The 17291-nt window shown below is 38.3% G+C and overlaps 1 protein-coding gene across 1 annotated transcript in view; it reads left to right on the top strand.

Moving 5' to 3' along the window:
• The window catches only part of opn7b (opsin 7, group member b), an 80295-nt gene extending 64786 nt beyond the window's left edge, over positions 1–15509 (top strand). The window contains exons 4-6 of the mRNA XM_084917148.1: positions 316–443; positions 8281–8615; positions 8721–15509. Of these exons, the coding sequence (XP_084773274.1) occupies positions 316–443; positions 8281–8615; positions 8721–9221 (964 nt within the window). The 3' untranslated portion in view covers positions 9222–15509. The remainder of the gene's footprint in view (positions 1–315; positions 444–8280; positions 8616–8720) is intronic.
• The last annotated feature ends 1782 nt before the right edge of the window (positions 15510–17291 follow it).

Below are 17291 nucleotides of genomic sequence, written 5' to 3'. Positions count from 1 at the left end.
GTTTTAGATAATGTGGAAAGCATTTATGCCTCCTTTGTTCATGCATCCTACATAATACCTTTGTCTGTCTTCTGTCTCTTCCTATGATTGTCTGCCTGCTGTCTTATTCTCTGATGATTTGCTGCTGATAGCTGTCATATGCACCACTATTGGGTCAGAGTGCTTCACCGCATGCTACAGTTGAATATGACCCAGGAGACCAGAAAATGTATTGCAGTCTCATTGACTGAAATTCACCAAAGGGAATTTGCAGGCAAACCCTCACTTAATATCACACAGTAACACATGTTCTGTTTTCTTTCTCTCTCCATTCAGGTGGTTGTTTAATGAGACAACCTGTACTGTGTATGCCTTTTGTGGTGTTTTGTTTGGCCTGTGCAGTCTGACCAACCTAACGGTGCTCTCCTGTGTCTGCTGGCTCAAGGTCTGCTGTCCTAACTACGGTAACAACACCAGTTTTTAATGCTTTACATTGCAATTCAGCATAAAGTTATCATCATAATAGTGAAACAATGCACTATTTTAATACTAAGGAATTTAGTGATCCGCGAGAATGACCCAAACTGAGGCAATGAAGAAAATCAAAGACATGGTTGTTTAGGGTTATTGTGAAACCAGTGAAATAAGATTCTGTGTGAGTCGCTTTAATGGCATGTGTGATCCCAGTGAGTTTTCTTGAAATGTAATTCCATTATTGGTTGTTTTCCATGGATGATCTACATAAACCTTTTAGCAAGTTTTCAGGTGTTTTCCATTTAACATTTTTTCATTCTGCAACTCATTTTGAATCACAACCAAACTTATGCTCACTCACTCACATGAACTACTTTGCTGTGTCAAACTGTTTCTCTATGGGAGTTCTCAGGCATAAGACGCAAGTGTCCCTGCCTCTTTCCAGTATCACTTCACAATAATTATTTCATGATGCTTTATATTGTAACTAAAGACTCTACAGTATTATTCCAAGGCCCCCCAACAATCCAACTATCCCGGCAGCCACTTGGCTGCAGTGGGAATGAAGAACTCATTTTAACAGGAAGAGACCTCTGGCAGACCCATGCAGACTCAGGGAGGGAGAGCAATCTGCTGTAGCCATTGGGGAGTATGAGAAGAAGAGAGAAAGAAAAGCACAGAGAGACAACATACACTCCCAACACGTACACATTGCAGTGCATCAAGTAATATTCTTTTGTTAGACGCAGATAACATCACAAACAAATCCAGAAGGTGTTTTGTTTTGTTCTTTTTTTGTTGTCGTTGTTGTTTTTTAAGTGGCTGCCAAAGCAGCAGCATTATTGGATGTTACTAGAAAAAGTCTGCATTGAGAGGAGTGGTGGTGGAGTATGCTAGTTTCTTGTTTATACTCCTTTTGGATATTTGAGTTTGGAGCTTTGGCTTTGTTTTAACCCTTTTATTTGTTTCATTTGTGGCTATTTTTTATTCTCACCTGACTCACTGGTGCCTCACATCAAGACAGTCCTGAGTTCAATTCCACCATCAGGCCAGGGCCTTTCTGTGTGGAGTTTGCATGTGCATCTCCCTGTGCTTGTGTGGGTTCTCTCTGGCTTCTCTCACAGTCCAAAGAAATCCAATTATTGGGGTCAACTGGTAAATCTAAATTGCTCATAGGTGTGAATGTGAGTGGTTGTCTCTACTGTTAGGTCTGTGACAGACTGGAAACCTGTCCAGGCCCAGGGTGCCTCTTCTCCTAAGACAGCTGGGATAGGCTCCAGCCCTGAATTGGATTGAGTGGAAGAATGAATGGATGGACTTAACTTATTGGTTAGGTTGTGCTGTACAGAGTACTTCCTTAGGCGAAGATAGAGAAAATAGGCTTTGGCACTGGAAATTACCTCAATGCGTGTTTACCCCTTCCATTAAAATGATATGCAGGAGTCTATTACAAACATGTGAGTGAGAGGTTTGTCTCACTGCTGCCTAGACTGTGCACATAAGGCGCTGACAAAAAAATGGCACGTGGAGCATATCTGTGAGATGCTACCAAATTGACACAACATCAATGTTTCATGCCCTTGGAATGAGACCAAGCTAATGCATCTCTTTTTTTTCCTGTTTCAATCCTGCACATTTAACAGATATTTCTTCTTTCTTCATTGAATGACATGATTAAATACTTTGTTCCATTCTTGTTACAGTTTAGGATGAACAAGTCATATCTGATATCCACATTTGGCCTCTTAGCCACTAAATACCTTACCTTGTTTATTTGACTTGGTCAAGGAATCAAAGGGCTGGCTGTAGCTTAGGAGTTTGGTCTGCATTTTTGTTGATCTATAGATTCATGATATTGTGAATGTTAGATAGAAAGCACTTAGGGATAGAAAAAAGTGCAAAAACCAAACTATTTACCAATTGTTTGCCTGGAAGTTGGGAAAAACGTATCTGTGATCCTGCCACATTCACATCACCAGTAGTTATTTCCATTTACTCAATAGTCACTTGAAGTCACCAAATGGTCTCTGGTCCAAATTGCTTCCAGTGTAGATATAGCTTAATTCCTCCTTAGCTCTAAGAAGACCAAGACAAGTTAATGTTTCAGAAGGGTTTTTTTCTTATTCTGTATCATACATCCCCAAAGGTTCTGTGTGATATATGTATATGTTTAAATTATGAATAATGTGGCCCTAACAACATGTCCTAACATGTTGTTAGGGCCACTATGCAAAGTGATATTATTCCTGACACTGACAGTTCTCATAAATGTCACTTTTAATCTCGTAATCTAACTCTATAACCTGCTCATATAGATGTGAAATTCTATGTTGTACAAGAAGCTACTGTGTACTGTAACACAGTACACAAGTTTAATAAATGAATAGGTCACCTGTCCAGGGTGTACTCCTCCTCTCACTCTATGGTAGCTCTAGCCCACATTAAAAAAGTACACATTTGCCAACAAACTAGGCACTTTACAAATATTATGAGTATTCTTTTTTTGACAGTAATTATTTTTGAAGTTTGGCTTTGCCCATATTGATCCTTGTTAATAATGATGTTTGTTGCCCCCCCCCCCCCCCCCTTGAAGGCAAAATCCTTGATTCTGGAAAAAGAAACTAATCAAAGTGCATCAGCAACTCAAGAGTTCATTACACAGTGTAAGGGGGCATGCTGCAGTAATGTTAATTTTCAAGGCTATAACATCTTGCAGCCTCATCATATTTATTGAAGAAGATGTTTGTTGGGCCTTCAAATGTTCCCCATCTTTAAACATGTATTTTCCAACAAGGTCTTATACTTGAAAAATACACAGTTATTCACAATTTATTGGCAGCATGCTTAGCTTCATTCTTGTAGGGATTACTAATAAATTCAGAGTTGTGTTGGTCTTTTACAGGATAGTACAGTACTGAAACCTGAGTCATTTTCTTTTCCTAGAAGAGATCGGCACCAATGTCCCCACTGTTGCTTCATCAGTTCACCTTCCTTGGACCACATTGCATTTTAATTTTAACACTTTCGATGTGATTGAAACTTTCAGCTTTAATTTAGAGGGTTTAAAAAAAGTATTTCATTAACTTATTATTCCAAAAGTTTGAAAATTAAAATTTGAAAATTTGATGTTGAAAATTCTAGTGATATATTTCCACTGGAATTCTCAATAAACAATCCCAAGAGTTGTCGATGTAAGTGACAGGGGTTATCTATAGGTTGAAAAATCTAAATAAACCATCAGATTTATGCTCCTGAAGCAAAGGTTTCAATGTTTGGTATATTTTTTAAAAGAAGGAATGCACTGCTCAGCTCAACAGCCAAAAGGCATGAGAGACCACAGAAGAGAACTAAAGTACATGATGACAGAATTATTTCCATGGTTAAGAAAAACTCTTCCATCTCCACGGTAGTTTGCGTGTCATTGTCAAGGTTTATAATCACGATATGTCTATAGTCAATAAATGTCTTCATGACTAGATAACAAGAGGGTTTCCTCAAGGTTTATATTAGTAGTTACACTGAAAATTATGAAGGCCAGAAATAGCTGTACTATTTTAATGGTTTTGTTAAGCCCCTTGAATTAAAGCTGAAAGTCTGCACTTTTGTCACAATTTATTTAATCATCCACTCTGGTGTGTACAAAGACAGAAATTACAACGCGAAATGTGTCATTGTCCGAAAACAACTAATGACTGCAGCTTTAGCAGCAAGAAAGGCTTCTATAGATGACTTGAATGAATCCAAATAATTTTAATACATAAAAGTTTGTGTTTCCTGTCATTCATTGTGTGTTTTAAAATGTTAGTTGTTCACATGTGCATTTTTACCACTTCAGATCAGTATGATTTGTTATAGAAAAACTGGTAATTGTTCTTAAAAACTGTAATGAATATAACATTTCAGTATTTCAGTTATCTAAATATCATGAAAGCATCAAAGGCATCTTTATTCTGGGTTAAAAATCAAGGTGTTGATTCCTTGATCTCAACCTTTCAAAACTCTCAGTGTTATTGCTATGCGAAGCTTCACTAATCATACTTCTACTCACCTTCTTTTATTTGTGGGTTTGCATCCATAGTCTAAAAATCTCAAGGTTAGGAGTTTTAGATAAAATTCCCATTGAGTTCAGATAGAATAATGAGATTTTTTCCAGTCACAACTAAAAGGGTTCAGCTATTTGCTAATTAGCAGCAGTAAAAGAGTAAAAGTAGACTGATTATTGAAAAAAAAGACCAGATTTAGAAATGCTAAAGTTTTGAAATTAAATTCTAAAATCAGGAACAGAATTAGGGAAGAGAAACATTTATTGCAACATTCATGTTTGTGTAGTTGGACAGTATAAACCAGTTAAAATTTCATTGTGTCATATATATTAATTATTCACAGTTTTGCATTTTGTTTTTAATCCTGGATTTTACCTCTTTAGTTCTCACCATCATGCTGGCGTTTGTACTGCTACAAATCTGATGGTAATATGGTGCCCTTTCCTCTTGAATCCATAGAAACCAAGGGTTTTATGGGACACTATAAACTGGGGGAAATTCTGCTGCTGCACTCCTCCACAAAATGTTAAAAAGCACAGTTACGTTTTGTGGGCTCTGAGAATGTGTTGTTCTACACAGTTGTCTATGACTAAGCCAAACCAGCACAAATAGCTGATTCTGGGTCAGTGTAACATTTCAATACACTGTTAGCACATCCAAAAAGCACTGAATTCATGGTTGATAAAGGTTAATTTTCAAGACTTATCATTTACTTGTATGTGCTTCATTAAACCATCCTTTTCTTTAATATTTGAAACTTTGATAATCCGAAGCAGCACTTGACTATAATTCATAATTTATAATTCATAAATCATAATTTTAAAAAACACTATATATGCAGTATAAATTAATTGATAACCTGTAATTTAGTTTTAATTTTGAACCCTTATTACTATCCTCACTCGATGAATGGGTGTGCTGATTAAGTGCCAGATTTAAGCAATATTCTCATTTATATCCTTTGCACACTTGCCCATACACACTGCAGGGATCACAGAACTGGGAGCTGCATCGATCATCTTTATAGTCCACTAGGTAAAACCCTGCCTAACAGGCATGTTCTAGTACTATAATATAATAGGAAAGCAGGTCAAGCTGTTCAAGAAACAAAATCAAAACAAATGGAAAAAAGAGCACAGAGAGCACAAAACTAATGTAGTGCTGCCGGATGAGTTATGAGATGCAGGTGGAGATTATATACATCTAATGAAAAGTGTCCACTTACAGTATATGATGCAGATATTTCAGGATTTGTCCTAACTTTGGCTAATAGGCACATTATAATTGAAGGCTGTGTTATGAAATAGCTCCTCTTGTCTGTTTTTTAGTGGCGCGCAGTCTATAATGCAGAGAATAAAAGCCAAGAGACTACAAGCTTCACAAGAAAATGTGTTTGAAATGCAAATGAGCACAAATAATTACACTGTCATATATTTTTTCCTGCAAGAAACTTTGTTCAAATGTGTTGTTTTCTTGCTTTTATACACTGTTACACAGCCCTCCTAGTCAAACAAGCACACAAACAAAACAATGTGGATGTTTGGATCCAGACAATAATTGCAACCATGCAGTGACAGGAGTTTCACACCAACTTATCCCATCTGCTTGCAGAACGTTAGACCAAGAATAAGTGTAATTTATTGACTCAGAGCAAGCCTCCAACATATCTGCTCCTCAGAAATCCTTGGCCTCACGCTACTTTATGTAAGAATGATTCTAATAGCTTCCAGTGGGTTAGACTATAAAAGGGAGAGTTGTGGACTTTCTTAGAAATAATAATTCCTTCATGTGCCACGTGGATAGCTGGAGTTCTGATTGGGAAATGGGTGGCCAAAATCAGATAAAAGCCAACTGTAATTGCTGACACAGTTGAGTGAGTGCCTTGGGGCAAAATGACCTCCCCCCACCATCAGCTTGAACCATAAAAACGGGCTGGCATCCTGCTGAAGGGGCTGTGTGGTATCATGATAAGGTTTCCTCTGTTCTTATCTTCACTTATTACCCCTTAAATCAACTTTAGAAGAGTGTTGCCAGTAGTGATGTGCGAATAGATACTGAAATATCGATTCCTCCGATACCAATTCAATTCAATTCAATTTTATTTATATAGCGCCAAATCACAACAAAAGTCGCCTCAAGGCGCTTCATAGATACAGAGAAAAACCCAACAATCATATGACCCCCTATGAGCAAGCACTTTGGCGACAGTGGGAAGGAAAAACTCCCTTTTAACAGGAAGAAACCTCCGGCAGAACCAGGCTCAGGGAGGGGCGGCCATCTGCTGCGACCGGTTGGGGTGAGAGAAGGAAGACAGGATAAAAGACATGCTGTGGAAGAGAGACAGAGGTTAATAACAGATATGATTCAATGCAGAGAGGTCTATTAATACATAGTGAGTGAGAAAGGTGACTGGAAAGGAAAAACTCAATGCATCTTGGGAATCTCCCGGCAGCCTACGTCTATTGCAGCATAACTAAGGGAGGATTCAGGGTCACCTGGTCCAGCCCTAACTATATGCTTTAGCAAAAAGGAAAGTTTTAAGCCTAATCTTAAAAGTAGAGATAGTTTCTGTCTCCCGAATCCAAACTGGAAGCTGGTTCCACAGAAGAGGGGCCTGAAAACTGAAGGCTCTGCCTCCCATTCTACTTTTAAATACTCTAGGAACAACAAGTAGGCCTGCAGAGCGAGAGCGAAGTGCTCTAATAGGGTGATATGGTACTACAAGGTCATTAAGATAAGATGGGGCCTGATTATTTAAGACCTTGTATGTGAGGAGCAGGATTTTGAATTCAATTCTGGATTTAACAGGAAGCCAATGAAGGGAAGCCAAAACAGGAGAAATATGCTCTCTCCTTCTAGTCCAGTCATTTATGTTCTAGAATCAATTCTCATATTAAAATATCGATATTTTGGTAATGATAAACTAAATTTGTAGTTTATCTTTAACAGGAACACAATGGAAAGAAACTATATAATTGTCTACTTTTGAAGGAACTACTTCCTGTTCCGCCTTTCATACTCATGTGCGAAATACGGCTGTATAAATGTGTCGCAGCCCCTTGGCGTGCGCACTCACAACAATGACTGAGCGTAAATGGAGTCATGCGTGGATGTATTTTACCTCCACAAACAGCCGAGACGTGGTTTGCGATACATGTGGTAAGACAGTGAGGTGTTGTGGCAACACCACTAACCTCGTCAAACACCTCACAGTAAATCATATCACAGAATATGACGAGCGTATGTTGAGGCGAACTGAAGAGGAGGAGGGGACAGGGACAGGTGCTGCTAGGGCGAGACAGACGTCTCTCACGGAGTCCTTTAGTGCTGCAGGCAAAGTTTTCAAATAGGCACAACTTCAGCTTTTTTATTTCTATATGATAATTCTGCATTATTAAGCGATAAGAACAAGTAGTTTGATGTCCCGTAATCATTATGAAGCTATAATCTGAGATACAGTAAAAGATACAATAAATAAAATAAGTTTTTGTACAAAGTATCGTATCGGATCAGTATCGCCGATACCACCCTGAATTTTACTTGGTATCGGATCGGAAAGGAAATCAGTGGTATCGCACATCACTAGTTGCCAGGGTTGTTTTGGCATTTTTTTTCTGAGCCCCTTATTTGCTGGATAAGTGCAGTACTACTTGTAGTATGTTAATAAATCACAGTGTATCTTAAATGGAGCCTACTATATCTTCTTTATGTCCTTATCTGTCAATAATCAATTCTAAAACTCTTTTCTCTTGTCCTCCCTCTGCCTTCTTACACTCTTCTTTAGGTAACAAGTTTTCATATGTCCATGCATGCCTGCTGGTTGCAGGCATCTGGTGCTACGCTGGAGTCTTTGCTGTCGGTCCCCTGTCGGGCTGGGGAGAGTACGGGCCTGAGCCTTATGGTACAGCATGCTGCATCAACTGGCATGCGCCGAACTATAATTCTGCAGCTATGAGCTACATCATCTGTCTCTTCTTCTTCTGCTATATTTTGCCCTGCACTATAATTTTTCTTTCCTACACATTCATCCTGCTGACTGTCCGTGGCTCACACCAGGCTGTGCAGCAGCATATGTCCCCACAGAACAAGATCACCAATGCACAAACGCTTATCGTTAAGGTACGTGCATTATTTTCTTTTCAAATGACTTATACTAAATATTATTTCCTTCATGAATTCATGTTTGCATTGCATGTTATTTGCTGTGTTGTGTCTATTTTTTAGCTTTCAGTGGCAGTTTGCATCGGTTTCCTGACAGCATGGAGTCCATATGCTATTGTGTCCATGTGGGCAGCGTTTGGTAACTCAACAACTGTACCACCTATAGCTTTTGCTGTGGCAGCTATCTTTGCCAAGTCCTCCACCCTTTACAACCCTATCGTCTACCTGGCTTTCAAGCCCAATTTTCGCAAGTCCTTGTGTCGAGATGTGGCGAATTGCAGAAGGAGACTCTGTGGATGTTTGTGCCAGGGTGGCTCTGCAGAGAAGGGAATTTGCAGGCAGTCCCATCACAAAGAAGAATGCAACTCTACAAGGTTATCCAATGGGTTACCAGAGAACCACAGGACCTGCAGACACTGTCCTTGCCCAGAAACAGACACCGGTAATAGAGAAAGCTGTATAGACTACAGTCCTCAGCAAACCGCCAGGATTCTTCAAGGATCCGTGCACAGTGAAGTGGCTGTCAGCCAGCTCTCCAATGAGATGCAGAGTGACTTTCTCTAGAGGAACAAGTGGAGGAACTAGACAACAAGTCACTGTAAAAATGAAGTATGAAGCAAAAAGTGGCACGAATGAAGCCCAAATAACAGTAAGTGCAAGTTGGGGGGAAAGTGAAAATGCAATCAAACAAACAAACAAACAAAAATGGTAAGACTGATTTAAAAGAAAAAAAAAAGTTTAAAACTACTTTCATGCCTCAAATATGTGATACTGCCAAAAAAAATATGTGGTTAAAAGCCAATACAGGAGGATAAGCAAGCCAAACATTTCACTGGTGTGTGCATCAGCATTTTATCAGGTCAAATGAACAAGTGTCAGCAACTATCTGATCAGTTCAAGTGTAAACCAAGACTGAAGAGACACCATGCAAGTCATTTTACGCTGGACTTGGAGGGAGGAACTGACGATGAAACTTCCTACTCCCTGAACCACATTTTATCTGTTTATTACGAGTACTGTATTTAAATATTATGTATTTATGTATGCCTCAAATTGAAGGACCACAGGGTTATTGTTATTGTTGTTGTTGTCTTTGTTGTTGTATCTAAAATGAAAAGAGTGCTTTCACCTCATTGTCGAGGAGAAATCAAAACCTCTACTCCTATAGTTAAAGCAGACACTTTGGGTGTTAATACAAAGCACTTAGGGAAAGATGTGGCTTGGTGAGCCACCTTTTTGTCCAGAAGGTATATCTGCAGGGAGGAGATGTTGTCTTCTATTTCCATTTTTCCTAGTCACCTCTGTCCAGGCAAGAAGATTTTGATGGAGTGGAGAGTGTCAGCTGTTTAGGCATTTCAGCCATTTTTTATAATAAGCCCTTTTTCAGTGACTCAAAAGTAATTGGACTAACTAACATAATTTTATTGTTTTCAATACTTCGATGAAAATACGTTGCAGTCAATCATTGCCTGAAATCTAGAACATGGACGTCACCAAGTTGTTGATTTCACCAGTCCTAATGTTTTTTCTGATATGTCCATGTACGTTCTCAGTAATCCAGGTCATGGTAGTCTAAGGAGATTGGACAGTAAGCAACTGGACTTCTTTGTGAAGGTCTTTCACCTGTCATCCAAGCCGCTCCTTCAGTTCTGAAGTTCAGAACTGAAGAGGTGAAAAGTCTTCATGCAACATCTTCACAAAACTTAAAGAAGTTCAGCCACTTTCTTTCCAAGCTCCTTAGACTATCTCTTTGATAGATTTTATATGACTTTTTAGCCTAATGTACAATGAAAATATCAACATTTAGAGTGAACAGCTACCAAAAATCATGTTCAGCAATTAACTCCAATTCGTTCATCAGTTTTAATTTGTCGTAGAGTAACGATGGAACAGGTCTCATCTGGGCATGAAACCTTTTGACAGTAAATCGTCCAGTTACATTTGAGCCTCTAAAATTGAGGGACATATAAAATTGAAAAAAATAAAATAAAATACAATACAATAAAAATGACTGTAATTTCTGAACTTAAGCTTTAGGTTATTGCAGTTACTTTTGTTAAACTTCTTGTCTGATTTAAAACTCACCGTGATGGCGTGCAGAGGCAAAATTGCCACAAAAAAAAAGAAAACACTGTCCAAATACTTATGGACACTACCTGTTTGTGATCAGAACTACATTGAACTCTGTCAGTCATTCTGTTTGGGTGGTTTTAGCAGTTTCTGAAGACTAGTTTGAAAGAGCAAAAAGAAATTTCTTTGTGCAGAATTTCTGCTGCAAATGAATTAGTATCTTTTATGACATTAACTGTGGAAAAGACTAATTAAAAGGCTGATTGATGATTTATTTATCTTGAATTCCGAGCCTGAGATTATAAGGTTGCCTTTGGCAGCAGAGCTGGGTCATATTTTCATTCTTTTCAAAAGGAAGAAGAAAAAATAAATAAATAAAATGAAAAAACAAAACAAAACACCTGCAGCATTTAGAACTTAAAAGCTTATTTTTCATATTTTGGGTTAGGATTTTTTTTCATGTCACAGAAGCATCTCTACAATGAAGCCCAACTAGCCAAGGAAAAAGTGAGATGGTTATTTGGTTTGAAACAAGCACTTTAGAAAAACAAACTTTTTCATTAACTTTGGTTGCCTTAAGGCTTGGAAAGAGGCTTTAATTAGGGTACTAAAAAAATGTTGTCCAGTTCCAAATTTCCGCAAATAAACAAGTTAGTGTGTTGTTATTATTACTGGCTTCACTGAGCACCAAACCTATGAGACTAAGACCCAAAATTGTAATAAAGCTGAGCGATCTTTTAATCAGAGCCATTTTAACAAAATGGGAGAAAAAAGCCTGCCTGTGGATAGAACGCTTGCCTTTAGTACTTCTTTTGCTTGTTTTTAATGTGAGAGACACAAGGCTTTGCCTCAGCACCCATCAACATTATTTTAATAAAAAAATAAAAATTAAAAAAAAGCATAGTGAGGATGGATGAGGTTAACTGAAATGTTTGTCCAACAAGCAATTTTATACCCCCTCCCTCCCGACAGCATAGGCCATCAACTCAAAAGTACAAAACGACCTGCCATGGGCAAAATTAATTAGATGTGCTGGAGTGCAACTTGTGATTAACTGGCATGACTTTGATACCACGATTCCTTTCTTACAGAAAGGCTGAGACCAAAGACTGCAGTTCTGTGCAGTTTACACACAAGCGCGCGCACACACACACACACACACACACACAAAAACTACAAAAGCATTTCAGATTTTCTGCTTTCACGTTCAGTTTGGCATGGAATAATTAGCTTAAAGTCATGCAAAACAACCAGGTCAGCACATGTGGTGCATTCTGCTGTTTGCTACAATAACTCCTCTAGCCTCAGTCGGGACAGTTTATGGAGAAATGGATTCAAAATTACTAATACCACCTGAACTATAATACTCCACATGGGCTTTTCACAAGACACTTAGCCCTGGGCTTAGACGCTTGTTAGCTCAAGGCTTATTTCTCAGTTGTGAACTTAAGTTGTGTTCAGGCTGACATTAGCACTGCTCAGTTTGCTGAGGCTAGAACACTGATACGTGGGAGATTCAGCAGAATTATGTACTTCTCTTTTTGGTTTTGTGCATGTAAAACTTTGTGTTGAGGTCTATTGAATATGAAAATGAATATGCACAGCCGCACACAATATTATTCAAATGTGGACGATGCCGAAAACAGCAGCTGCACAGTATTTCCTCACTTGCTCTGGTACTGTGCACAGGCAGTAAACTGTATAACCTTGGATGAGCCAGGAAAGAAAAGGAGGGGGAAGTCCAATTTATTTTAAGCAGCTTTAATAAAATTGTCCCAAAAAACACTGCCAAACTTATTAACTATTTCAAAATCCAGGAATTTTTAAAATATTAGCAGAATTCTTTCTGAAACACGTATGAGCACTAAGTCATGCTTACTTATATATGTCACAGATATGAACAAGTGCCACATTCTCCACCTTTAAAGAAATTACTTCTGCAAAGAAAAGACACAAGTTAGGGCAGAATAGTGATTAAATGTGATAACTCATTAGATACCCATTAAATATGTGACAGCAATGCAGAATATGAGAGAGGTAGGTTGCAGAAGCATGTCTCATAGTGTTGTAATTCTAACTTTTGTCTCGGTGTTAGGAATTACTTCACAGTGTTTTGCCATCTGATGGGACTCATCTATTACTTAAACCAGCTTTGCATGAATATGTTACTCAATCAGATCCACTACTGACTTTATGATTAGTTTGGTTTTATTTATTAGTTAGTCACATCTTAATAGTTTATTGAATATATAATTTCCTACAATATTCATTAACTAAAATGTCATTAAGATAAGGGAAGGCCATAAGTATGATTGTATCCATTTTGGTTATGCGACTAATCAAAGCTAATAAGGTCAACACTTTCTGCATCGCATAAAAACTCTCCCACACCGACACTAAAGATCAGTCAGGAGGTACTTTAATGCAATATGATACTAGGTTGGTGCGTCTTCATCCTCATGCAACACACCACCAACAGTGCAGCCTTTTGCGTTTTCTACTGCAGTGCTGTTTCCTGGCTGAACACCAAATGACAGCTGCTTCAGTCTCTAAAGTGGGATAACCCCAGGCAACCTTCAGCTCAGAGTTTACAAAGCCCAGATCTGTAGTATTTGCTGTGATATAACTCTGATTGTTCTTAAAACTATTTTATGAGATTTCACGAGAATAAAAGCAATGGAAAATCTCGAGTCTGACCATATTAAAAGAGTTATATACGTCAAGTGTTGTGAAGTTCAAGTTTGAGAATCTTTTGAACCTGGAGCTAACTGTGAAATGAGGTGAGGAAAGCCTCGGGCCGTCTGGAGCTCGAGTTTATTTCAGCTGACTCATGTACATGTGAAAACTTGCTCCCTTTGCAAAGACAACAACAGGCTCTCCTCGGACTCATAGAGTCAGTTTTTTATTTTTTATGAGGATGTTGTAGACAACATTATCTCCAGCTTTTCATTTATATATCAAAGATTTCCTGGATGTTCAGGGTAAGCAGCTCATTGCTGTTTCTTGCTCCACAACCTCCAGGTTGGAAAAAAAAGTGACACAAAGCCTTTGAACTGTGTGCAGGATGGTATGGTAAACATTTCCTAGAAAGAAACAAATGATTGTACTTATTTTTCTGATATGTGACTAATGATGGTGGTTTCATAGTAACTATAACATTTTAAACATGAGAAAAGTAGTATAAAAACTGAAGTGTGTGAACTTTCTGCTTGTCATGCTGCAACCAAAGGTTACAGTCACCTTTACACTAACTGTCAAAGCCAAAAAAATACTGTCTTGGACTGTCATATTTTTCTACCAATATCCAGGTTAACATAATAAAAAAGAAAAGAAAATGAAAAACAACATATCAAAGACTCGGCTTCAAGTCCAGTGCTTGATAGGCTCTGTTTTGCCCACAGTCTTTGGGCAAAAAAAGGACATTCAAAACAGGAAACATAACTGTGAACATCTGATTCTGATGTCTATTTTTTCTATTCTGTTCTACTCTATGAACAAATATTGCAAGTACCTAGGTGTGCAGTCTGTACTACTAGCCATTCACCTGGGTAATCTACACTGGCTTTACTCCTTCAAATAATATTGCATTGTATATATCTGACGTCAGGGATTTCATGTAGATTGTTTGCATGGATGAAGATAATACGTGTTTGTTCAAATGCCTAATTATGATGTATGTTATTATAAATATCAGTCAAAACATGAAAATAGAGATGGAGCAACACCTTGCAGTGTCTTGAAATGGTGATGATTTTTATTTTCTTGATGTTTTAAATGCAGTCCAAACAAGGTTTCAGTCCAAACGAGCTGCTTACTTCCTTTTTTTCCCTTCTAATGTCTATAGAAAAGAGAAAAAAGGCTGGATATTCAATTGGCCATAATATAAAGCCCATTATCCAAGTGGAAAACTTATCTATAATGATGTTAATGTGCATGCATCTGGTGAACTTGAATTGAAAGATTTAAGTACTTTGAAGGCTTTAATGTTGTTAAACAAGCTTATATGAGCATTTTACAATGAGGGAGGTTACATTTAGTGCCAATATGTCTGAGCTGTCTGAAAAAGTTCAAGCTTGGTGCAATTATAGTTAGTCCTTGCATTAATAAATCCTGTTCCCACCATTAGAGTGTGTTAAAACTTTTGCTAATCATATTAATCTTAACCTTCTTTCTGGAGGTTTCTGTATCTGTATCTTCTGTATCTCTATATTCTGTCAAGATACAGCCTGGCAACATGGCAAAGACCTTTGAGTCTATGCTTGGTCAGAATATTATGTTACATTCTGTTTGCACTGTGTCCATATAGCTGTATTAATGCATTGTAAATAAAGATTAATGTAATTGAGCAATGCAACTAGAATTTTCTGACTAAAACAGCCAAGTCTTTAAATCAATCCATGTTTCCCTTTTTATTTTCTGAGATGCAGTTTTGTTCATGAGAACACACACACCAGGAGTTTTGATGCCCCTTTCTTCAGCTTCTTAGACACAAACAAAGCTGAATGTGTTGTGTAAATATGTATATGTGTGTCTGTATGTATGTATATGAAAACAATTCTGTCTAACTACATAGGCTTGAACAAATGCGTTAGATGTATTAAATTATTCTCATTGTTGTCAGTGATGTTTCAGATGCACTGTGAAAATGTTTACAGCTTTTGTTTCTTGTTTTAAAATTATTAAAGATTGTTTTAAAAAAAAGTGTAACGTATATTTAGCCAATGCAATATCATTTGTTCAGAAGTAAAATGGAATGATAAATAAATATTATTTGGTATTTAATTGGGGTTTTCTTTAACTACTTTTGAATACTATACACAGAGCCCTAAAAGAAACAACTTAGTCCTCCAACCATAAACACTGAAACTGGGTCCAGTGCAGTTCAGGCATCAGACATAGGCAGGGCTTCTTGTTGTGACGGGATAGCCACAAGCCCCTGCTGATCACTACTGCTTTTCTGGTGTTTTTCCTGGAGAGCCTTACCTCACTTTAACTTACTGGATCTTACCAACCACGAGTTTGCCTTGTAATCGGAAGGTTGCCGGTTCGAGCCCCGGCTCGGACAGTCTCGGTCATTGTGTCCTTGGGCAAGACACTTCACCCGTTGCCTACTGGTGGTGGTCAGAGGGCCCGGTGGCGCCAGTGTCCAGTAGCCTCGCCTCTGTCAGTGTAGCTGTGGCAACAATGTAGCTTGCCATCACCAATGTGTGTGTGAATGGGTGGATGACTGAATGTGTAAAGCGCTTTGGGGTCCTTAGGGACTAGTAAAGCGCTATACAAATACAGGCCATTTACCATGATCTGGTAGTAGTTCCATATATCTGTCTTTATGTGGGGATTTCATTCATCTTCAGTGGAAAAACATGGAGGTTAGTAATGGGAAGAATGGCCTCCCTGACCTAAAACATAGCAGCTTTTGATTGTTCTGCACTAAGCATTAAAAAGCTATCGCAAACATCATGTTCAAGCATGAAATAGCTCATGAGTGCACTTGTCACTACCCTAGGCCAAAGGTCAATAATAGACTTTTTTTTTTTTTGTCATATCAGCTTGTAGCCATACATCTCAGACGGTCCTGTCAAGCGACCGCCAACTAGATTACTTTACTGATCCGTGTATTTTTGAGCATCAGCCTTCAGTTTGAGGAAAAAAAATGTTCTAAGGAAAAGCATTGCCTGAGGTGAAGGTCAGCCTCTTTCTGTCTCAGCAATCCTGCTAACTTGTAACTTGTGTCTATCCCTATTTTCTTGTATTATGTCCTGCTTGTGTGCACACACAAACATGCACATCATGTTTTATTGGGGTTTCATTAAGAGGATGGCATGGACTTTTAGTCCTAATTGACTTTTACAACAGCGGTGTGCACTTCCAAAACACGAATCCTGACTGACAGTGGTGATTATTTGTCAGCTATTCACCTAAAATGAGAGGTTTTTACATGAACTTCCTTTCTTGTACGCGTGCATATATTATGAACGTGAAAAAGAATTATTCTTGAAAGGCTTTCATACAGTATAAATTGAGCTCATATATTTAAATCTATGTTTTAGCAGCATCTTTGACCTTGAAACAACGTTAAAAAGCCAAATATTTTTTCCCCATTTCATTTCATGGGAGATTGAAAACACTATCAGCTGCTGTTGTTTCTGCCCATCATTTTTTCCCATTCTTTTCCTTGCACACCTGGCTTATTGCATTAACCCTGCAGATTTAGATATAGTTGAGAGCAGTTGCACTCCATGCAAACAGATGGACGTGATCTGGCTACCTCACCTTAACAAGATGTCCCTGCTGAATGCCATCTGCCAAAATAGCTACACTCTGCCAGTAGCAGGATGGGGAGGCAAGTATGATCGTGGAGTGACTGCAGAAGCTAAGTCAACACATCCTCACTGCCGGCTCGTCACATTCTGACCCCATTTGGTTATACTTCAATGAACTGGGTACCCCGTTAGCAGTGTTTTTTCCCCTTGCAGGGGAGTACTTTGAAATAAAGCAAAATGCAAATGAGAAAGCACAAACACACTAAGCAAAGTTTAAAATTGGAGACACATGAGGTGGTGG

Source organism: Perissodus microlepis, chromosome 20 (assembly GCF_051167445.1).
Source record: "Perissodus microlepis isolate ML-2025 ecotype Zambia chromosome 20, ASM5116744v1, whole genome shotgun sequence".
Lineage (NCBI taxonomy): Eukaryota > Metazoa > Chordata > Actinopteri > Cichliformes > Cichlidae > Perissodus > Perissodus microlepis.
Note: the sequence above shows the minus strand (reverse complement) of the source record. Positions and strands in the feature narration are given on the sequence as shown.